This window comes from Kogia breviceps, chromosome 3 (genome assembly GCF_026419965.1).
Source record: "Kogia breviceps isolate mKogBre1 chromosome 3, mKogBre1 haplotype 1, whole genome shotgun sequence".
Classification (NCBI taxonomy): domain Eukaryota; kingdom Metazoa; phylum Chordata; class Mammalia; order Artiodactyla; family Physeteridae; genus Kogia; species Kogia breviceps.
This window is the reverse complement of record NC_081312.1, coordinates 94436265-94461250: the sequence shown is the minus strand read 5'-3', so window position 1 is coordinate 94461250 and position 24986 is coordinate 94436265. Positions and strand designations below refer to the sequence as shown.

Genomic DNA, 24986 nt, shown 5'->3' with positions numbered 1-24986 from the left:
AGTTACAGAGGAAACTGGTGATGCAGCACACAGAGGAGTATGCCAGGTGAGATGACAAGGGGGTCCAGGTAACAAGTGGATGTGGCCTTGAAAAGGGACCTGGAAGTTCTTCCATAGTAACAGGAGGGAATGTTGAATATATGGGCACTGATGCTGGTGGTTGGACTTGCAGAAGTTCCAGTTGCTTCTGTTTTCTCAATAAAATAGGAAACGAAGTCTGTAGTTGAAATAAAGGTGAGAAGTACAATACTCGGGGACAGAGGAGACAGGATGTAACAGTCATCCAGGAAAGCAAGGGAGTGACTGGACTTGGGAAATGTAGTAGAATTGCCAGCTGCACTAATGGCCCACTTGAATTTAACTGAGACCTGCTCTGTGTGTGTGTGTGTGTACGTGTCCATGTGTATATATGGTTTTTTTCCCCGGCCCCATTCAGCTGCCAGGTGCAAGCACAGAGCAAGCTAAACTGAGAGTTGGATTTAGCCAGGGTTGAGGTTTTACCAGGCAACTAGGACAAAGTAAGCAGAGGGTCAAGGGACTTGAGGATGCATGAAAAGGAGAGACTCTAAAGATCGACAAGAAAATATTTTTCCTACTTTCTAGTAACAAAAGTTCAAATGAACAGGAAAGGTAGAAGAGCAGTCCTCTGCCCTTTTTCCCCATGACCTTGACCTTCTGAAGAGACCACCTCAGTTGTCTTACAGGATGTCCCACATTCCAAATCTCTCTCAGTGTCTCATTATGCTGTCATTGAACATATTCTTCTATTCCCGGTATTGCTTATAAACTGAACACTAGGTCTATAGGCTCTATTCAATTCAGGTTAATTGTTTTGTAATAATACATTCCTGTTAGTCCTAGGCACTTCACATTGCATCACATCAACAGACCAGGGAAGGTGGTCTCATATTAGTGATACTAAATTTGATCAGCTTAGGGTGGTTACAGTCAGATCTCTTTGTTGCAAAGATTCTTCTTCTCTTGCAGTGACCTCAGTATCAAACCTGCGTAAGGATATTAGAGGGCAAAGGACAGGGAAAATGTGGTAGGATTGATGGAGTATAAGTCACAGGCACAGAACAGGTCTACACAAGGCACATGTTTTTAAATGTTTGGTACCAAATATTCCATTGATTGTCTCCCCCCTATTTCTAGTACTCATCAATCTTGAACCTGACCACAGGTCTGTGAGTTCTTTAAACTCAGAACGGGAGGGTGGCTTTTTCTTTACCACCTAAGACTTACTTCCTGGCTACTTTTCATTTTGAAGAGACGTTAGGTTTGCCATCTTTGGGGATGTGTTTTGGCTTCAGTCACGTTTCAAGAAGAATAATGACCCCAGGGATCAGGCATCTTACACTACCCCCTGTCCCTTCTGAGCTTGGGGCCTCACTCTGTCTCTCCTCAGTGGTAAGACGTCCTCACTCTCCCAGCCAGCCAGCCAGCCAGCCAGCCAGCCAGTCAGTCAATGTAACATCTCCCTCACCTGGTGTTACAGGCCGGCCCGCATTGTGGGAAGGAGATCTCTAGTGTTCTCCTGCATATCAGGGGAGCTCTGGGCTGACATCCCTAGTTCATCACCAACCTTCCCTTCTTTACTTTCCTGATTTACTCCAGATAGATACAGCCAGCCTACTTTTGATACGTGACCTTATTTTAAACTGCTCGTCCTTGGTGACACTTTGCTTGCTGTATCACTTGTCTTCCCTACTTTGTTCTTTGCCAAGTCAGTCTCTGTCTCAGGATAACTGAGATGTTGGTGCCCCCTAAAGGACAATTGACTTAATTGTTCGCTCTTTATTAACTAACATTTAATTGGGTTGAAGTTTTTAACTGACCAGTAATTCCTCAAAACATATGGACAGACAAATGTGTTTTATGATATACTCAAAAGCTCTGAAGGTCAGAGCAGAAAAATAGTATCCTGCTTGTCACCTAATCACTTAAAATTTGTAGATCCGAGTGTGTGAGTAAAGAGTATACCAATTACTTACTTGCTGCTTTGATTATAGAGTGATTTAGGGGATGGTACGAATAGCCAGAATTCTGAAGTCTATTAATTAATAAGAATTTCAGTCCTTTCTATATCATGATGTCATATACAGGACAAAATTTTATCTATGTATCAGTCAAATTAATTCCCTGGAATACAAATTGAAGTATCTGGATTTGCGTATTGAAAATACAATAGAAGAAATAAAGCCACCCAACCTTTTATCCTGAAGAGACTAACTATCCATTTATCCTTTATGCTCTCAAATGTTAAATTATTTAAACGATCGATTTACACTTCCAATGCCATAGCCTAATTTATAATCAACCTTAATAAAACATCTTGTCAACAAAGTGAGTCTCTCTGCAGAAGAATTCTGAACCACTATCCTAAGAAAATATTCTCCTCACACGTGGAGTCCCCATGACGTCTTCAGCTAGGATTTTACAACATGTTATAATGCTCATTGCCTTATCGTGCCCCAGTTAGACTAGGATTTGGGGCGGGAAGCAAGTCCTGAAGGAGGACATGGATGGGGAGGGGCTGCCTGCTCCTTCCTAGTTGCTCTGAAGGCCCAGCTCAGGCCTTAAGAGTGGGCCTGGGGGTGGGAATAGAGGGCAGAGCAGTGGAAGAGGAACCAGGAAGTTCAAGGAAGCCTCGGTTCCTGGCAAGGTCCCAGGGTTGCCACAGCAAGGGCTATCTAATGGCTCAGCACGTCCTATGTCCTTGGAGAACTCTGTGACCCTGGAGACCTTGATGAATCATCATGGACACGGAGCCCCAAGAGAGCTGCTGTCACCACCACAGAGAGGCTTCCAGGCCAGCCCAGCCAGCCAAGTCTAGGGCCAGAGGTGCCCATGAGATGTCCTTCAGTCCTAAAATGATACCCCCCCGGAGGGGCCAGGCCTGAATAGAGCCTCTGGGGGACGGGTGGTACAAGGCAGAACTGCTGCTTCCAAACTAAAGAGATAAGACTTCAGTTATTCCAGCAACTTCCTTTTATGAAGCTCACTTCTACATGGGGAGCACTGTCTGGAGACGGGCTGCTTGGGTGCTGGAGGCTCTCAGGAATATGGTGGTGTGGAGGGTTCAGTTTCTTACAGCCTTGCAGCTCTGACAACAGTAGTGGGGAGTATTTTAGTGACTTGGAGTTAGATAAGGGGAAATAAATAATTCTGTGTGTCTGTGTGTCTGTGTGTGTGTTGACCTTTAGTGATGCTCAAACAGAGAGCTAGCAGGTAGAAATGTTTCAACTGGAGAAGGAGGTTCTTGTGCTAACACAAGTGCTTATTTAATCTGAATGCTAGAAATTATGCATTGCATTTAGATCAACAGGCATTTGGTATGAGAGCCACCTGGTAAACAAACTGATCACACTGAGTTCTCCTGACCCTCAACAAGTAACCCCAACGTTTGCTTTCTCTGCAGGTCCTCAAGTGTGTTCCATGTAATGAAGCACTATCACTACACATCCCGATTTGGCAGCAGACTTGGGTTGCAGTGCATTGGCATGCATGAGAAAGGCATCATATTTAATAATAATCCAGTCCTCTGGAAAGCTGTTAGAACTTACTTTATGAAAGGTATTCAGATGTGTGGCTACATTCTGCTCTTTTGTCTATGAATATGCCTTCTTGAAATCATTTTTAACTTTTGCTGCTTCACAGTTTTGAAATCATAAGAGCCAACATTCATTATACATGTACTATGTAGTAGGCACTGTTTAAGCCGTTGATAACTTTAATCCCACAGCAAACCCATGTGTTAATATCCTTATCACCTCCATTTTACAACTGAGAAAACTGAGGTATAAAGAGTTTCAATAACTTGCCCAAGTTTTCACCAACAGCAAATGGTAGCACAGGATACAACCCCAGAGCCTACGTATTCACCCAACACAAACTCTGTCCTTCTTGTTGACCCACAAACAGTTTCATGAGTGTGAAGGAGAATTGGCACCCTGTATACTTAAGATCACTTCAGTTAAGAACTTGGTATGTCAGCCATATAGTTGACTTAGCATAACCAACATGCTTGCTGAATCATTGGCTGACATTCCAGATGTCTTAAGATAGCAATTTGCAAATAAATTACAGAATTTTAGAACTGAGAAGAGTTGTATATGTCATTTCATCCAGACTGAGTTTTATACTTAAGGAGTACATTTCTAGAGAGTTTGTGATATTCCTCCAGGCAACATAGCCAGGTATGGAGGAGCAGAGACTGAATTACAAACCTCCTTATCTAGTGATTTCCCCCTTTACTATATGCTGCTGGAATGGAAGCCTTTGGCTTCAAACCACACATTCATTATCTTACAGTTTTATGGGTCAAAAGTCTGACATGGGTCTCACGGGGCTAAAATCAAGGCACTGGCAAGGCTGTGTTCCTTTCTGGAGCCTCTAGGGAGAAAGTGTTTCCTTGCCTTTTCCAGGTTCTAGAGGCTCCCCATTCCTTTTATACGTTTGAAGTGGTTTATACATTTGAAATGTGGTTTCAAGCTCTTGAATGTAGAAGCAAATCATACATCAGTCTGAGAGTGGCAAATCGTGCATCAGTCTGGGACTCATAAACAAAACCAACCCTTCCATGCAAAGGATTGATTCATTGAGGAATCATTTATCTCACTTGTGACTGTGACAGTCACCCAGGAAACAGCATCCTGGCCTTTCATATCTCCAGGTCCCTCCTAAAGTCAGAAAGTATGTTGCCAACCCAAACTTCCTTTCTATACATGGGTGGAAATGCTTAGACTCTAGGACCACTCACCAGGTTTCCTTTCTTATTTGCAAAGTGTGCCTTCAGGGGCTTCTGCAGCACAGCTGATTTGTTTTGTTTGACGGCTCTGACTTTAACAGCAAGCTCAATAAAAAAGACATAAAAAAGAGATTACTCCTAAAGAAAGCTTAGAGCAACCTTGAACAAACAGAGAAAGGAGGACTTTAAGAGTTAAACTCATGTTAGACCACCTACCATTAGGATCACTAGATGCTCAGATGGTCAGGAGCCAAGAAAGAGAGATCAGAGCCAGTTCACTCTACCTGGTTTCATTCATTCATTCATCTATTCATTCATTCCTCCTTTTGACAAATATATATCGAGGGCCACCCTGTATTATGGACTTGAAGAACAATGCTAATAGGTTATCACTGTCCCCAGTGTTCCCAGTCCTGTGAAGAAGACTGCTCAACCAACAAAGTTTTGTTTTGTTGTTATGACATTGATTGAGTACAATAAATCTGGATGTAGTTTGAAGAGAAACCAAAATTAAGAGAAGGGTACATTTGGTAATTTATAAGACTAGGACTTTACACATATGAACTACAATTAAACTGGAAGCACCTTAGATCTAAAAGGTAAGATCCAATTTGAATAGTTCTGTAGCAATATTCTGCCACCTACTGAAACATAAAATATCACCCAAGTGAAATCCAAACCTTCTTTAGAGAGAAATGTACGTAATATAGAAAATTACTGATTTGTAATTTATGATCACAAATACTAAATGTTTCATTTGCAATCTCACAAATGATTTGTCATAGTTAGAATAAAAGTTTAATTTTGAATCATTTGTTTTAAAAACATTTATTTTTCATTCATTCATTTTTAATCATAAAAGTGATACTTTCTAGTAGACATTTAGTAGAATATAGAGAAATGTAAAGAATATGAAAATTTCCACCCATTTATTGAATAAAAATTTGCGGTCAGTTAAGCTCCAAACATAAAAAGCTGAAATTGCCTGATAGTTTGTGTGCCCTGGAGTTGGTGGTGGCTCACTCTGACGTGTACCCTTCAGCTTTGTCTGGCCCCGGCCTGGTGCGCATGGTGACCATCTGTGCTGATTCCATCACCAAGCATCTGGACAGGCTGGAGGAGGTCCGCAACGAGTTGGGCTATGTGGATGTGTTGACCCTCGTGCGGCACATCATGCTGGACACCTCTAACAAGCTCTTCCTGGGGATCCCCTTGGACGGTACTGAAATTTTCTCTTTTTAAAAATATATATATATTTTTTCTGGCTGTGTTGGGTCTTCGTTGCTGTGCGCGGGCTTCCTCTAGCCGTGGCGAGCAGGGGTCACTCTTCTTTGAGGTGTACGGGCTTCCCATTGCTGTGTCCTCTCCTGCTGCAGAGCACAGGCCTCAGGCATGCAAACATCGCGGCAGGCGGGCTTCAACAGTTGTGGCCCGCGGACTCCAGAGCGCAGGCTCAGCATCTGCGGCGCACCGGCCCAGCTGCTCCACGGCATGTGGGATCCTCCCGGATCAGGGCTCAAACCCGCATCCCCTGCACCGGCAGGTGGACTCCCAACCACTGCATCACCAGGGAAGCCCTGAAATTTTCATTCTTATGATTTGACATTCAGCCCTGTATTAAACAGGGCATGAGAAGGATAACAGACTCAAGCAAAGATATGCTCTTTTGCATACTGCTCTTCTTTAAACCCTTCTAAGTATTCCCAAATATTTTTCCTGGTATGTCTGCCTTGTTCACTTATAAGGTCATAAATATCCACAGCAGGGGCCATCTTCTATTTCTTTTGTATCTCTCTTCATTGCTCTAGGAAATAGGATTCTACCCACAGTTGAAACTTAACAGATGTGATCATTTGATTTGGTCACAAATATATCCTACCACCAAACCTATGTATTTAACCATTACCAAGCATTCTTTTGGGCATGATATATACACATATATGTGTATATATATATGTATATTTATATATATACACACACATACAAACACATATACACATTCCATCTTTCTACACACACACATAATTGTACATACACACCTCTTCCTCAAAGCCACTAAGTATGAAAATTTTGACTCTATATGATAAGGGTACTGAGGCTGCTGGAAATGATGATGATAACTAACATTAATTTAGTATCTACTATGTGCCAAGCAGTATAAAAAGTTGCTTCACATAAACTTTGTCACTTAGCATTTATAACAATCCTGGCAAGATGTCTCACTCAAGAAACTGCTTTCCTCACTATATTACAGAAACAAATATTAAACACATACATGCAACTCTACCACCAACAAAAGAACAAACATTAATCATGTGGATTCATTCCATTCTGCTGCTGTCAGCTTAATGTAATTTCTCCTGACTTGATTTCAAGCAGTGTTCACTGATTCATACATTCATTCAACTAATATTTATTGATTGCCTATTTCATGCCAGGCTTAGGTTCTGGGGATAGACCAGTGGACAAGACAAAGTCCTTACCTTCAAAGAGTTTAAATCCTAGTGGGTATATGGACAGTAAACAACTAACTATCTAGTAATCTATTAGGCTATAATAAGTGCCTTAAAAAAACAAAGCAGGGAAAAGGGCTAGAAAGTGAAGGGGGAGGTCAGAGGGAGGCCAAAGCTCTTGTGGAGAGAAAGGGTGGTTAGGAAGGCCTCTGTGGAGAGGACATCTGAAAATAGCCCCAAATGAAGTGTGACGATGAGCCACGTGCAGATCTGAAGGAAGAACATCACAGGCATAAGAACAAGGCACGAGTTTCACACTTGCCCAAACCAGCTGAGCTATCACACCTGCTCCCTGATTGACCACATTTGGACAAGCAGGCAAGCAATAAGCCCTCCCTTTCTCTGCTCCACCCTCCTCGCCTCACCTCCCCAGCTCTTTAAAGATTCCTTACCAGAGTCATAGGAACCCCATCTGATTGACATTAGGATGGGAGCCCCATTCACTCTGAGGACATCAGTCACAGCCTCTTGCCTCATCCCCTTTCACACAGGGACTCTGAAAGTCCTGTTTGCCTGTTCCACGCACATCTCTCCTAAGGTATGACAGGTACCTGTTTTAGAAGTCCCTGCTCCTTGGTTCCCCACTGGCCTTGATTCTTAGGAGGGATCAAGTAAAGGGGATTGTACAGCTCTCTGTTAACTTATGGATGCAGACTGCGGTATAAGAACCTGCATAACCCATACAGACTTATGTGTAATTCCCTCTGCTCACCGCGTCCTTGTTAAACTCTCATTTGGCCTGAGGGATCCAGTGCACCAAAGAGGAAAGGACATGGCCCTGAGGTCAGATAGAATCGAGCTCCAGCCTAGGTACTTCCTGCCACTCTGGCTTTATGGTGTTGGGCAAGCTTCTTCATTTCTGTGAACTGCAGTTTCTGCATCTTTATGTCTCTTCCCTTCTCTTGCATATAATTTGAAAAAAGCAGGGGTTTTCTTTTCTCTAGTATTCAATTTAATTCAAGAACATCCGTTAAGATATGACTGTGCACAAGACTCAAGACAAGGCACTGAAGATTCCAAGATGAATTCTACACTCTGGACTGAAATATAAACAGCAGAGCAGCATGGCTTTTTGCCTTTCCAGGTGCCAGAATTGAGGCCATAAAAGCATTAATTACTTCTTATTTCCCATAGTCAGGAAAACAGGAGGGAGTTGGAGGCTCAGCCATGGAGAAGCGTGTGAGATTCTAGGCTGTGTCTCTAGCACAAACTTGAAAACTGGCAAATCTTTGGTTAACGTGGCCAATTTAGATGCCAAGCAGAATAAATTACTGTTGAATTTGTTTAGTGGCATTCTTCTGGCTGAAACACCCAGTGAAGGTGGAACCTTGCCCTGCTCAGAGTCCCAGATGGTGGGAGAGTCTACAGGGGATCTTCTCTGAGCAGTGTACCATTCTTGGGCTCACATTTTTGCTCATCACTTCTGATATTTTTCTGTTTTTCCAGAAAGGGCCATCGTGGTTAAAATCCAGGGGTATTTTGATGCATTGCAAGTTCTCCTTCTCAAACCAGACATCTTCTTTAAGATATCTTGGCTATGCAGAAAGTATGAAAAGTCTGTGTAAGTAACATATTTTGGAATATTTATTGCTGAGATTGGATTGATCTGTACTGTGTCTTAGTTACTGCTGGCCTCTTTGGCAAGCTTTTCCTCTCCAGAACCAAGGGAGCTGTTAAGTGGCTGGTGAAGCACTTCTTACAGCAATTTGGCAGCATGTGGCCAGACTACAGAGGAAAGGAAGCCTTTGGCCCTGGGCAGTTTTCCCCCAGGAGGCTGAGAGCTCCATCTCTGGATCTAGGACACTGCTGTGTATTTTGAGTTGAAGAGAAGGGTTGTCTGAACCTATCCTTATTATTAGTCAAAATTCTCTTTGCATGTCTGGAAAAATGGAGACATAAATCATTTTATTGTGTTGCTTCTGAATGAATTTAACTTAATTCAACTTGTAAGAATTGACAGTAGTTGCAAGAGAATTTTTTCATGATGAACTTTTATAAGATGTATTGTTTGTTTAGTTATGTATCTTATATCTTGGGGGATCCTAAAACTGTCATTAAATGGCTTTGCTTTGATCTCAGACTAATCTAGCAGAAGACTAGACAAATGGCCCAATGACCTATTGGATAATCAGTGGGTTTTTAGAGTATAAGTTTCCAGCCACTATACATGCCACCTCTAACCACCAGTGGAAAGCACAGGGGATCTAGAGGTAGACAGATCTGGTCTGTATCCTATTTCTACCACTTAGTAACCAAATGTCCTTGGGAAGTTCTTTAAAGTAAAATATAACATACCCTCCGTGTTGGCAATATAGGTTAATGAGATCCTCTATGTAAGGCAATCAGCACAAAGCATGACACATAGTAGGCAATAAACATGTTAGCTTTCCCCATCCTTCTGTTCATATCTTTCCCAGATGTCCTTGACTATATTAAATTCTCCGTCTCTACAATTTCTCAAACTTGCCTGAAGAGCTAACTTCATCCTGTTTGTGTGTTTTGAAATTCAGTAATATTAGTCTCCAAGAAGTCAGCCTGATGTTGCTTTATTTCAAGCGGATGATGAGTATCAGGTGGATGATTTGGACACTTGGCCCTTTAAACATTTCTCTTTGTTTCTACCGGAGCTTATTGTGACTTGAATCGATAAGATAAATGGTTCATCTCTTCACTGCTGTCAGAATTTGTGGTCGTCTAAAGAGTCTTATTGGTCCACAGTTAAACGTGGTCATTAGTTTAGCTTCAGTATGGTCTGCAGGCCCATAGAAACTTATAACATGAAACTGTATAACAGTTCCTCTGTTTTCTTTAAAACTATCTCAACAACATTCCCTCTCTATATAAATTTGCCAATGGTTAGTGAACTATGTACTATCTCCTTTGATCTAGAGCAGTAAAAACCTAGAGAAATCTTTTAATCTCCTTCCCCGGCATGCCTTTGCAATAATGCTGATACTTTTTTTGAGGCATAATTGACATATAACATTATGTTAGTCTCAGGTGTACAGCCTGGTTCAATATTTGAATATATAGAGAAATGTTCATCACAATTAATCTAGTTAACATCTTTCACCATACATAGTTACAAAACTTTTCCTTGTGACGATAACTTTTAAGATCTACTCTCTTAGCAACTTTTAAATACGCAATACTGTATATTAACTGTAGTCACCATGCTGTACATTACATCCCCATGATTTATTGATCATATAACTGGAAGGAAGTTTGTACCTTTGACCCCCTTCACCCATTTCACACCCAACCTACCCCCAGCAACCATGGCAATCACCAATCTCTTCTTGTAAAACTGAGGTTGGGATTTCTCCTTTTGTTATTGTTTTTTTAAGATCCCACATATAAGAGAGATCATATAGAATTTGTCTTTCATACCAATATTTTTAAAAATATATTTATGTAGGGATTCCCTGGTGGCACAGTGTTTGAGAGTCCGCCTGCCGATGCAGGTGACACGGGTTCGTGCCCCAGTCTGGGAGGATACCACGTGCCGTGGACCGGCTGGGCCCATGAGCCATGGCCGCTGGGCCTGCGTGTCCAGAGCCTGTGCTCTGCAGCAGGAGAGGCCACAGCAGTGAGGGGCACGCGTACTGAAAAAAAAAAAAAAAAAAAAAAAAAAAAAAATATATATATATATATATATATATATATATGTAAAGGTTTCTGGGACATCTACTTCCATCCCTATTTATTCAATTTTATATTTTTCCCTCTTTGAATTCCCAATATTAGAACAGTATTGTTTTCTACTTCTTGTTTTGTCAAATGTAGGCTTTTCAGTCTCAGAAAACATTAAATAAGTGTTTGTGGCCTGGACTAGGAACCTAGTCACCATTATTTTCATACAAACAGAGGAATTCTTGTAATATAATTTGTAAATTAGAGACTTCCTATTTCCTGGAAACTGACATTTAACTCAATTCTCCTAGTTTTAAATGACATACAAATTCAAATACATACATTTAAGCAGAAGCAAATTTTAACCTGAATCCCAGTGGATATTCACAGGCCCCTGATTCTGGCCCAGGGAGGAAGGAGATGCTTAGAAGTGGATGCAGCTCCATCAAGAAATTCTCTAGGAATTCAAAGTCTAGGGGCATTTCAATACATCCCAGGCCATTTGGGGGCCACTGCTTAAGTCAGAATGCCATGAGCATTCTAGCCCACTATTGAATAAGTGTAGGAGATACTCAACAAATATTTGCTGAACAAATGGATGGGTAGATAAATGAATAAACGTGAATATATCCCTGCTGTGTATCTGGAATGGTGAGTGTGTGTGTTTGTGCGCACGCCTATAAAGCATACTCACAGAGATACACAATAGTAAGCATCCTTATTTAGAATGACACAATGAACATACTACCCTGAAGAATATCTCTCAGAATGTTTAAACATCTTCCTTGAGATGCCCCCCAAAAAAACTTTTAAAGATAGGAAGTATCTTAAAGAATCCTCCGTTACTTTTCCTGCTGAACTGGAGTAAACATAGAGCTATTTAGGTCAACAGAGTATTTAAGTGTGTAGGCAACTGTGTCAAAAAGAATTTGAAAGAAAGATTTATTGTACATTTAACATAATACAGAACACTGTTGCCTGAGATTGGGGAACAATACAATTATACGTGAATGCATACACTTAAAGACAAAGTCAAAGATAACAGAACTGAGATCTCAAGGTGGCCTTATTGTTCATCTAGCCTGATCCCTTCACTTTAAAAGAGACATAAGACTCAGAGACTTAAAGTAGGTTATGTGGAACGACAACAACCCAGACCAGAACCTGACCCTTTATCCAAGGTGTTTTTCCCTCCTCCACACTGTCAAAATGCATATGCATATTGATGCAGCCAGTCATTCATTCAACAAATATTTACTTAGTGTTACTATGAGGCAGAAACTGCAAGGTATGAGATAAATATCAGGAAGAATACTTCCTGTGTAGAAGAGGAAACTCAAACTCAACAGTCTTCGGGACTATGCAGATAAAAGTAGGCTGGGTGGATGTAAGACACAGGAAATGCAGGTGCCCATGGCAGACTAGAGTGCATGCTCCCACTAAAGGTATTCACTGGCTTTGGTTTTTTGTTGGTTTTTTTTAAAGGAGAACCACTTTATTTTGAGTAGTAAACAATACTGCAATCATAACATATAAACAAACCTTCCTTCAATTTCTTCACAGTTAGTCCTAAGAATAAAACCTCTGACTTAATTAGAATTTTTTTCTCTTAATAATACTTCACATTTATTCAGTTCTTTTTTTTAACATCTTTATTGGAGTATAATTGCTTTACAATGTTGTTAGTTTCTGCTTTATAACAAAGTGAATCAGTTATACAAATACACATGTTCCCATATCTCTTCCCTCTTACGTCTCCCTGCCTCCCACCCTCCCTATCCCACCCCTCTAGGTGATCACAAAGCATTGAGCTGATCTCCCTGTGCTATGCGGTTGCTTCCCACTAGCTATCTATTCTACGTTTGGTAGTGTATATATGTCCATGCCACTCTCTCACTTTCTCACAGCCTACCCTTCCCCCTCCCCACATCCAAGACCATTCTCTAGTAGGTCTGTGTCTCCATTCCCATCGTACCCCTAGGTTCTTCATGACTTTCTTTTTAACTTAGATTCCATATATATGTGTTAGCATACAGTATGTCTTTCTCTTTCTGACTTACTTCACTCTGTATGACAGACTCTAGGTCCATCCACCTCACTACAAATAACTCAATTTCATTTCTTTTAATGGCTGAGTAATATTCCATTGTATATGTGTGCCACATCTTCTTTATCCATTCATCTGATGATGGACACTTAGGTTGCTTCCATCTCCTGGCTATTGTAAATAGAGCTGCAATGAACATTTTGGTACATGACTCTTTTTGAATTATGGTTTTCTCAGGGTATATGCCCAGTAGTGGGGTTGCTGGGTCATATGGTAGTTCAATTTGTAGTTTTCTAAGGAACCTCCATACTGTTCTCCATCGTGGCTGTATCAATTTACATTCCCACCAGCAGTGCAAGAGTGTTCCCTTTTCTCCACACCCTCTCCAGCATTTATTGTTTCTAGATTTTTTGATGATGGCCATTCTGACCGGTGTGAGATGATATCTCATTTTAGTTTTGATTTGCATTTCTCTAATGATTAATGATGTTGAGCATGGTGCTGGGAAAACTGGACAGGTACATGTAGAAGTATGAGATTAGAACACTCCCTAACACCATACACAAAAATAAGCTCAAAATGGATTAAATACCTAAATGTAAGGCCAGACACTATCAAACTCTTAGAAGAAAACATAGGCAGAACACTCTATGACATAAATCACAGCAAGATCCTTTTTGACCCACCTCCTAGAGAAATGGAAATAAAAACAATAATAAACAAATGGGACCTAATGAAACTTCAAAGCTTTTGCAAAGCAAAGGAAACCATAAACAAGACCAACAGACAACCCTCAGAATGGGAGAAAATATTTGCAAATGAAGCAACTGACAAAGGATTAATCTCCAAAATTTACAAGCAGCTCATGCAGTTCAATATCAAAAAAAAAAAAAACCCAATCCAAAAATGGGCAGAAAACCTAAACAGACATTTCTCCAAAGAAGATATACAGATTGCCAACAAACATATGAAAGGATGCTCAACATCATTAATCATTAGAGAAACAGCTTTGGTTTTTGATGTTTAATTTAAGCACTGTGTTGGCCCAATCAAATAGCAGAAAACATAATTGGATTTAGCCATTTGGTACCAGTTTTCCACCCTTAACTACAGTTACAGTCTTGATTTTGCTACCACTGCTGAGATATATGGGCTAACTCTGGTTCCTTAACATGATATAATGTGTATGTAATTTAAGAATATTTGTGAAGAATTAAGTATAAATTCAGTTATTCATGAGCACTAATGGCTTCCACTAACACAGATCATTTTATTTTTAAACATGGCAAACAAATCAATTTATCTAGATGTCGTATCTGTGTACAAGTAGATAATATTTACACTGTTTTTTCCAGCAAGGATCTGAAAGATGAAATCGAAATTCTGGTAGATAAAAAAAGACGCCGTATTTTCATAGCAGAGAAACTGGAAGACTCAATGGATTTCGCCACTGAGTTGATTTTGGCTGAGGTACAGACCTGAACTACCCATAATTCCCATACAACATATGTGTATGACTGTGTATCAGTGTCTAAAAATTCTCTCCTGTTAATAGTTGCATGTTTCTGCTTTTGACTATATGCTCCAGTATTTCTATAATGCCCAATCCAATAGCCCCCTATTAGACAATCAGGTAAGACTGAACTTAAAGATGGAAACTTCTGTGTTTATGCACAATAAAAACATGAAAAATGGGGAGTCCAAATACACTAAACACATAGATATTTCATTAAGTTCTTCAGCTTTGAGCTGAAGATTGTTAATGCAAATGTCCATCATCAGACCCAGAGACACATAATTTCTATGATTTCATTTTGTTGAGGTTATTAATCCTTGAGTGCCACCCCCCCTCCTGTTCTGAACCGTTCATTTATGTTGCCAATGTTTCTCCCCACGTTCAATTGTTCAGAAACGTGGTGACCTGACAAGAGAGAATGTGAACCAGTGCGTACTGGAAATGCTGATCGCAGCGCCAGACACCATGTCCGTCTCTATGCTTTTCATGCTGCTTCTCATTGCAAAGCACCCCCAAGTTGAAGAGGCAATAATGAAGGAAATCCAGACTGTTGTTGGTAAGAATGTATAAAGCAAACAATAGAGATTAGAAAACAATTCCTTCTGAATATCAGCTTCTAGGTCCTAAGAATCAAAATCTTTATTAGAATCCACCCAGAGAACAATAGAGCAAGTCAATGTGTCATATTTTCATTATGCCAAACAGGTTTCTGTGTTTTTCTAATATAAAAAAAAATACATGCTGGTTGGAAAAAAATCCAAATAATAGAGAGATGTATAAAGCAGAAAGTAATATTTCCTGATCCCTTCCACTCTCCTTCCCATCCCCAGGGGGAATCACTGTTAAATTTTTATGTGTATTCTTCAAGGTCTTTTTTGATGGGCACATAAACACATACATGCGGCTCTATTTGTCTGTGTTTTTAAAAACATAGGATCATCCACAAGGATTTGCGACCTTATCAGTGACAAAAGGCTTTTGAGGGTCCACCCAGGGAAATGGCCATCATTGTTTGCAGTGTTTCTGGGTTTCAAGCAGCCCGTTCTTCCAGGTGGTGGCAGAGGGAGGAGGAAAGGGTGATGATAGCAGAGGCAGGGGAGCGATCAGTTTCCCTCCCCCACCCTCTCCTCCTCCTCTGCAGGAGAGCCTCCAGGTCCCTGCTCAGCTCTTCCCCACTCTGCCCCCTCCCTGCTCTGCCTTGCTTCAGCATCACCCCGCCACTGCTTCGGATATCCCCACCCTTCCCTGGAGACACTGCCACGTTCAGAAGAAGTCAGAACTGCTTTCTGGAGAAAACAGAATGCCTTATTTGGAATGTGCTTCACATAAGTAATCTCTTTAGGAACACATTTCAGACACATGCGAGGGGGTATCAGTAATGATACAGATTTTTCTTTCCTAACTTTACAAGTCTCTGTGAAACAACCTATTTTGTTGTTAAAAGGCACCATGTATTTTTTAAACTTTTTATCTTATTTATCTTTAAAACCATTTGAGTGCTGCTTGAAACAGATGACAAGGGGAAATTTCATACACAGATTAAATATGTGAAAGGGTTCTGCAGACGCGCTGCCATAGGAGGGCCACTGCCTGGGAAGGTAGATAGCCAGGAGCCAGAATGACATCCGGGTTTCAAATTCTGGAATGTTTTCTCAAGCACCCTTTTCAGGTTATGGGTTCTGTGCCAGGTGCAAGGGCACAGGGGTGAACAAGCCAGTGCCATCCCTGCAGTCCTGGGGCTCTCAGTCTCATGAGAAAAAGAGAATTCAAGAAACAAGCTCAGTGGAGTGAGAGAGAGAGTCACAGAATGATGGGGGTACAGGCAACAGAGGGGAGATTGCTCTTGAGATCATAAATCTTTAATACAATTTCCTTGAGAGGTGAAAAGTGCTTGTGCCCCATGATATCCCCCTGACACGACAGTCCTCTTGAAAGATAAAACTGGGACAACCACTAGTACCTGTATACTTGTTCCCCCTAGACCCACAGGACTGGTAATTACTTCTGAAAGTATGCCTTTTGTTACCTTCTCCATCATCTGCCCTCTAACTCCCCACCACAGATAAATACACCCATTAGACTCTTACTGTGTTCGAAAAGCATTATGTGAGGGGCTGTGTTGTTAAAGTTCTCTAACCAAGTGAGACCACTCCTGAATAACCTAACTGTACAGGAGACAGAGCTGCCTCAGGACCCTGGGTTGACTTTCATTCGGCAAAAACAGTGCCCCATTTCAGGATGCTTTGAAGCTTTGCCAATTCTGAGAGTAATCCAAGCCTCTCTGACCCGTGTCGAGCCAAGCTGAGACATGGAGGTGTCCATCAATCCCCAGCTCACCTGGAGCTGGCGAGGCACCCCATTTGTTGTGGTGGAGAGAGGGCGTTCTTGCCACTTTACCACACTAGGTTGTCCTTCATGAGATGAGGAGGAGAGACTAACAGTGATATTTTCTTTTTTTAAAATTTTCTTTACTTTTTTATACAGAAGGTTTTTATTAGTCATCCATTTCATACATAAGTGTATACATGTCAATCCCAATCTCCCAATCCATCACACCACGACCTGAACCCTCCGCTGCTTTCCCCCCTTGGTGTCCAAACGTTTGTTCTCTACAACTGTGTCTCAATTTCTGCCCTGCAAACCAGTTCATCTGTAGCATTTTTCTAGGTTCAAAATATGTGTTAACATACGATATTGGTTTTTTTCTTTTTGACTTACTTCACTCTGTATGACAGTCTCTAGATCCATCCACATCTTTACAAATGACCCAATTTTGTTCCTTTTCATAGCTGAGATATATTCCATTGTATATATGTACCACATCTTCTTTATCCATTTGTTTGTCAATGGGCATTTAGGTTGCTTCCATGACCTGGCTATTGTAAAGAGTGCTGCAATGAACATTGGGGGGCATGTGCCTTTTTGAATTATGGTTTTCTCTGGGTACATGCCCAGTAGTGGGATTGCTGGGTCGTATGGTAATTCTACTTTTAGTTTTTTAAAGAACCTCCATACTGTTCTCCATAGTGGCTGTATCAATTTACATTCCCACCAACAGTGCAAGAGGGTTCCATTTTCTCCAAACCCTCTCCAGCATTTGATGTTTGCAGATTTTCTGATGATGCCCATTCTAACTGCTGTGAGGTGATACCTCGTTGTAGTTTTGATTTGCATTTCTCTAATAATTAGTGATGTTGAGGAGCTTTTCATGTGCTTCTTAGCCATCTGTATGTCTTCTTTGGAGAAATGTCTGTTTAGGTCTTCTGCCCATTTTTGGATTCAGTTCTTTGTTTTTTTAATATTGAGCTGCATCAGCTGTTTATATATTTTGGAGATTAATCCTTTGTCCGTTGATTCGTTTGCAAAAAGTTTCTCCCATTTTGAGGGTTGCCTTTTCATCTTGTTTACGGTTTCCTTTGCTGTGCAAAAGCTTTTAAGTTTCATTAGGTCCCATTTGTTTATTTTTCTTTTTATTTCCATTACTCAAGGAGGTGAATCAAAAAATATCTTGCTGGACTTCCCTGGTGGCGCAGTGGTTGAGAGTCCTCCTGCCGATGCAGGGGACACGGGTTCGTGCCCTGGTCCGGGAAGATTTCACATGCCGCGGAGCGGCTGGGCCCGTAAGCCATGGCCGCTGAGCCTGCGCATCCAGAGCCTGTGCTCCGCAACGAGAGAGGCCACAACAGTGAGAGGCCCATGTACTGAAAAAAAAAAAAAAAAAAAAAATTATCTTGCTGTGATTTATGTCAAAGAGTGTTCTTCCTATGTGTTCCTCTAAGAGTTTTATAATGTCCGGTCTTACATTTAGGTCACTAATACATTTTAAGTTTATTTTTATGTATGGTGTTAAGGAGTGTTCTAATTTCATTCGTTAACATGTAGCTGTCCAGTGTCCCAGCACCACTTATTGAAGAGACTGTCTATTCTCCATTGTATATCCTAGCCTTCTTTGTCATCTATTACTTGACCATAGGTGTGTGGGTTTATCTCTGGGCTTTCTATCTTCCTCCATTGATCTATATTTCGGTTTTTGTGTGAATACAATATTGTCTTCATTACTACAGCTGTGTAGTATAGTCTGAAGTCAGGGAGTCTGATTTCTCCAGCTCCATTTTCTTTCCTCAAGACTGCTTTGGTTATTCAGGGTCTTTGGGTCTCCATACAAATTTTAAGACTTTTTTGTTCTAGTTCTGTAAAAAATGCCATTGGTAATTTGAGAGGGATTGCACTGAATCTGTAGATTGCTTTGGGTAGTATAGTCATTTTCACAATATTGATTCTTCCCATCCAAGAACATGGTATATCTCTCCATCTGTCGGTATAATCTTTAATTTCTTTCATCAGTGTCTTATAGTTTTCTGCATACAGGTCTTTTGTCTCCCTAGGTAGGTTTATTCCTAGGTATTTTATTCATTTTGTTGCAACGGTAAGTGGGAGTGTTTCCTTATTTTTTCTTTCAGATTTTTCATCATTAGTGTACAAGAATGCAAGAGATTTCTGTGCACTAATCTTGTATCCTCCAACTTTACCAAATTCATTGATTACCTCTAGTAGTTTTCTGGTGGCATCTTTAGGATTCTCTCTATACACTATCATATCAGCTGCAAATAGTGACAGTTTTACTTCTTCTTTTCCAATTTGTATTCCTTTTATTTCTTTTTCTTATCAATTGCCATGGCTAGGACTTCCAAAACTATGTTGAATAATAGTGGTGAGAGTGGACATCCTTGTCTTGTTCCTGATCTTAGAAGAAATGCTTTCAGTTTTTCACCACTGAGAATGATGTTTCCTGTGGGTTTGTGGTATATTGTCTTTATTATGTTGAGGTAGGTGCCCTCTATGCCTACTTTCCAGAGAGTTTTTATCATAAATGGGTGTTGAATATTGTCCAAAGCTTTTTCTTCATCTATTGAGATGATCATATGGTTTTTATTCTTCAATTTGTTAATATGGTGTATCACATTGATTGATTTGCATATATTGAAGAATCCTTGCATCCCTGGAATAAATCCCACTTGATCATGGTGGATGATCCTTTTAATGTGTTGTTGGATTCTGTTTGCTAGTATTTTGTTGAGGATTTTTGCATCTATATTCATCAGTGATACTGGTCTATAATTTTCTTTTTTTGTAGTATCTTTGTCTGGTTCTGGTATCAGGATGATGGTGGCCTCACAGAATAGGTTTGGGAGTGTTCCTTCCTCTACAATATTTTGGAAGAATTTGAGAAGGATGAGTGTTAGCTCTTCTCTAAATGTTTGATAGAATTCACCTGTGAAGCCATCTGGTCCTGGACTTTTGTTTGTTGGAAGATTTTTAATCACAATTTCAATTTCAGTGCTTGTGAATGGTCTGTTCATATTTTCTATTGCTTCCTGGTCCAGTCTTGGAATGTTATACCTTTCTAAGAATTTGTCCATTTCTTCCAGGTTTTCCATTTTATTGGCATAGGGTTGCTTGTAGTAGTCTCTTAGGATGCTTTGTATTTCTGCAGTGTCTGCTGTAACTTATCCTTTTTCATTTCTAATTTTATTGATTTGAGTCCTCTCACTCTATTTCTTGATGAGTCAGGCTAATGGGTTATCAATTTTGTTTATCTTCTCAATGAGCCAGCTTTTAGTTTTATTGATCTTTGCTATTGTTTTGTTTCTATTTATTTCTGCTCTGATCTTTATGATTTCTTTCCTTCTGCTAACTTTGGGTTTTGTTTGTTCTTCTTTCTCTAGTTCCTTTAGCTGTAAGGTTTGATTGTTTACTTGAGATTTTTCTTGTTTCTTGAGTCACTTTAGCTGTAAGGTTGGATTGTTTACTTGAGATTTTCTTGTTTCTTGAGGTATAGCAATTTTCCTATATTGCTATAAACTTCCCTCTTATAACTGCTTTGCAGCATCCCATAGGTTTTGGATCATCCTGTTTTCATTTTCATTTGTCTCTAGGTATTTTTTGATTTCCTGTTTGATTTCTTCAGTGATATCTTGGTTATTTAGTAACGTATTGTTTAGCCTCCATGTGTTTGTGTTATTTACCATTTATTCCCTGTAATTGATTTCTAATCTCATAGCATTGTGGTCAGAAAAGATGCTTGATATGATTTCAATTTTCTTAAATTTACTGAGGCTTCATTTGTGATCTATCCTGGAGAATGTTCTGTGTGCACTTGAGGAGAAAGTGTAATCTGCTGGTTTTGGATGGAATGTCCTATAAATATCAATTAAATCTATCTGGTCTATTGTGTCAATTAATGCTTGTGTTTCCTTATTAATTTTCTGTCTGGATGATCTGTCCATTGGTGTAAGTGAGGTGTTAAAGTCCCCCATCCTTATTGTGTTACTGTCAATTTCCTCTTTTATAGCTGTTATCAGTTGCCTTATGTATTGAGGTGCTCCTATGTTGGGTGCATATATATTTATAATTGTTGTATCTTCTTTTTGGATTGATCCCTAGATCATTATGTAGTGTCCTTCCTTGTCTTTTGTAACATTCTTTATTTTAAAGTGTATTTTATCTGATATGAGTATTGCGCCTGCAGTTTTATTTGATTTCCATTTGCATGGAATTACCTTTTTCCATCCCCTCACTTTCAGTCTATATGTGTCCCTAGGTCTGAAGTGGGTCTTTTGTAGGAAGCATATAGATGGGTCTTGCTTTTTGTATCCATTCAGTGAGCCTGTGTCTTTTGGTTGGAGCATTTAATCCATTCATGTTTAAGGTAATTATTAATATGTATATTCCTACTACCATTTACTTAACGGTTTGGGGTTTGTTTTTGTAGGTTTTTCTTCCTTGTGTTTCCCACTTAGAGAAGTTCCTTTAGAATTTGTTGTTCAGCTGGTTTGGTGGTGCTGAATCCTCTTAGCTTTTGCTTGTCCATAAAGCTTTTGATTTCTCCATCAAATCAGAATGAGATCCTTGGTGGGTCGAGTAATCTTGGTTGTAGGTTCTTCCCTTTCATCACTTTATCATGCCACTCTCTTCTGGCTTGTAAAGTTTCTGCTGAGAAATAAGCTGTTAACCTTATGGGGGTTCCCTTGTATGTTATTTGTCAATTTTCCCTTGCTGCTTTCAATAATTTTTCTTTGTCTTTAATTTTTGCCAATTTGATTACTATGTGTCTCAGCATGTTTCTCCTTGGGTTTATCCTGTATGGGACTCTCTGCATTTCCTGGACTTGGGTTGCTATTTCCTTTCCCATGTTAGGGAAGTTTTTGACTATAACCTCTTCAAATATTTTCTCGGGTCCTTTCTCTCTCTCTTCTCCTTCTTGGACCCCTATAATGTGAATGTTGTTGCATTTAATGTTGTCCCAGAGGTCTCTTAGGCTGTCTTCATTTCTTTTCATTCATTTTCTTTATTCTGTTCCATAGCAGTGAATTCCACCATTTTGTCTTCCAGGTCACTTATCCATTCTTCTGCCTCAGTTATTCTGCTATTGATTCCTTCTAGTGTACCTTTCATTTCAGTTATTGTATTCTTCATCTCTGTTTGTTTGTTCTTTAATTCTTCTAGATCCTTGTTAAACATTTCTTGCATCTTCTCGATCTTTGCCTCCATTCTTTTTCCGAGGTCCTGGATCATCTTCACTATCATTATTCTGAATTCTTTTTCTGGAAGGTTGCCTATCTCCACTTCATTTAGTTCCTTTTCTGGGGGTTTATTTTGTTCCTTCATCTGGTACATAGCCCTCTACCTTTACATCTTGTCTATCTTTCTGTGAATGTGGTTTTTGTTCCACAGGCTATAGGATTGTAGGTCTTCTTGCTTCTGCTGTCTGCCCTGTGGTGGATGAGGCTATCTAAGAGGCTTGTGCATGTTTCCTGATGGGAGGGACTGGTGGTGGGTAGCTATCAGTGATACTTTCCGACAGATGACTGCATTAGATACCAGAAGAGAAAATTTCTGTTAACATCATTAATCTTATCGTCTCACTTGACTAGAGGAGGAATGAATGTCTTCTAGAATTCAGAGTAGGGGACAAAACTCAAGAAACACACAGGTGGCAATAAATGGTTGAAGCGGATTAAGTAGGTCTACATGATGCTGCAGAGAGGAAGTCCCTCTAAAGGGCTCATCAGCCACACACCCTCAGCCAACTATTGCCATGTGGGGATGTGAGTCCAATGTAACCTGTTTTTTTATTTCTCTACAAGTCCAAACATTTCTATCAAATCCCTCATATGTTAAGATAATTGACTTCAAATCTGAATTTTCATAAGACACTTAGTGGACCAAACATAAAGTATTTTAGAATTATACATATAAATTTTTTCAACCAACACCGAACTGACCTATAACTATACTCATCTGAAACTAGGAGTTTTATGCCCATTACATGTTGAAACTAACATGACCTCCTTTGTCCTTTTTATCTGATCCCACAGGTGAAAGAGACATAAGGATTGATGATATGCAAAAACTAAAAGTGGTAGAAAACTTTATTTATGAGAGCATGCGGTACCAGCCTGTCGTGGACCTGGTCATGCGCAAAGCCTTAGAGGATGATGTCATCGATGGCTACCCAGTGAAAAAGGGGACTAACATTTTCCTGAATATTGGAAGAATGCATAAACTCGAGTTTTTCCCCAAGCCCAATGAATTTACGCTTGAAAACTTTGCCAAGAATGTAAGAGCCCTTCCTTAAAACTGAGTGCGCCACTCTTGAAAATGTCAACTGTTAAGTCCTCTCTGTTTCTGTGTTTGCACCATGTATATTTCATTCTATTTACTCATTCTCTTCACACCTCACCAGGAAAACACATTTCTCCTAGCTTGGAACATGGCCACCATGCCTGTCCTCAAGCTAAGGAGGCTGGCTCTCCAGCTCTCAGAAATGTCTTCATGGAGGTTCAAATTAGGTCAAAAGGTGAACAATTCAGGCCCTTAATTTGCTTAAAATGAGGCAAATTTTCTTTACCAACCCATTTAAACTTAACTTTTCTGTTTAAATATATCACCTTTTCATCATGTAGATTCAGCCGCAGCATCATCTAAGTCAAGGAAATCCACTTCTGCTTCTGATGGAAATCAAGTGAGAAGAAAAGATTTGGTTTTTGCAGTGGGCCTTTGGTTTCTCAAATGGCCCCACAAACACTAGGCCTCACTCTGTATAATACTTCGTAATTAGAAGAGCCTCAGCTTGTTCTTTTTCTGTAATTGAGGTGTACTGGAGATTCTGCCTCCATTATGTCAATTCTAGGCAATGATTTTTTTAACCTGAATTATCCAGATAGTTCCCTCTGTGCCCCCTTTTACCATCTGCATACGGAAATATGATCTTAGTTAAACCAGTTGTCTAATTCATTCCATTTTTATATAAGCAACCCACGCCACGTTGGCAATTGGTCAAAAATAACTTACTGAGCGTGTATTAAGTGCCAGGCACTATGTGATTACAAATGGGGACAAGACAGGCAGAGGTGTCTCATTAAATATTTGTATAACTAAATATATTTAGATCCTTGGCACTAATAGACAGGGAATCCACACCTTTGCCTAAATTTGTCCTGTCATCTAGTTATATGCCCTGGCACAAAAACAATCTTTGCCTCAATGACTGGCAGAACAGCAGTAAAGCCGTGGTCTTCCCACAGAGCTAGTTGAGTATGTACATGAAAAGAAAAACAGGGGATTGTTTGAAGTTGTGACCGTATCACAAAGGGTGAATCAAAATGGAGGGAGAAAGAGGCTTATCTGAGTTACAGTCATTCCTCTCCGTGAAGAAACAGTATGGCCAAGTCGCCGAAACCGAGCATTCTGACTCACAGTGTTTTCAGGGTGAATCAAACAGATATGCATGACTCTAGCCTTTACTTCTCTGGCTAATTGTCTGATCATTTTCCTAGGTTCCTTACAGGTACTTTCAGCCATTTGGCTTCGGGCCCCGGGCCTGTGCGGGAAAATACATTGCCATGGTGATGATGAAGGTCACCCTGGTCACATTTCTGAGACACTTCCACGTGCAGACGTTGCAAGGTCAATGTGTTGAAAAGATGAAGAAGAAACATGACATATCCTTGCACCCAGATGAGACCAGCGACCGTCTGAGAATGATTTTCATCCCAAGAAATTCAGACAAGTGCCTCAACCACTAAAAAAGTTTGGTCAGTCCCTGCCCTGGAGCACTTCTCAACAGTCTTCCACATGGAAACCACCCACCTTTGCCAGGTAGTCCCCCTCCCATAAACAACCGTGGCCTCTGGCCTTTTATACACTTACCTCCTGTGGGGTGTCAGCGAGCCGGAAGACGCCGGTCATCTGAGCACATCCAAACCAGAAACAAGACTGCAGGAGAAAATACGGAGGCCAAGATTTGTGCAGGAAACTGCAGCCCTGAAGGCCCAGTTCCACAAAACATTCTTTGGAAAAGACAAGCCATCAGCAAGACTCATGCCCGACTCCTCACTGTCCTGCCCTGATATGGGAGCTTTGTAATGACTGGGGCAGAAGCACTCAATTCGATTACAAAGGCCAGGTCGACATCTACTAGTGTGAATAAAGGGCTTTCGATTTTGTTTTCGGTGGGTTGGGGAA

At 40.3% G+C, this 24986-nt stretch overlaps 1 protein-coding gene across 1 annotated transcript in view; it reads left to right on the top strand.

Annotated features, from left to right (window-relative positions):
- The window catches only part of LOC131752221 (aromatase-like), a 29462-nt gene extending 4915 nt beyond the window's left edge, over window positions 1-24547 (top strand). The window contains exons 3-9 of the mRNA XM_059056380.1: window positions 3422-3576; window positions 5793-5969; window positions 8710-8824; window positions 14299-14413; window positions 14853-15015; window positions 22838-23079; window positions 24299-24547. Of these exons, the coding sequence (XP_058912363.1) occupies window positions 3422-3576; window positions 5793-5969; window positions 8710-8824; window positions 14299-14413; window positions 14853-15015; window positions 22838-23079; window positions 24299-24547 (1216 nt within the window). The remainder of the gene's footprint in view (window positions 1-3421; window positions 3577-5792; window positions 5970-8709; window positions 8825-14298; window positions 14414-14852; window positions 15016-22837; window positions 23080-24298) is intronic.
- The last annotated feature ends 439 nt before the right edge of the window (window positions 24548-24986 follow it).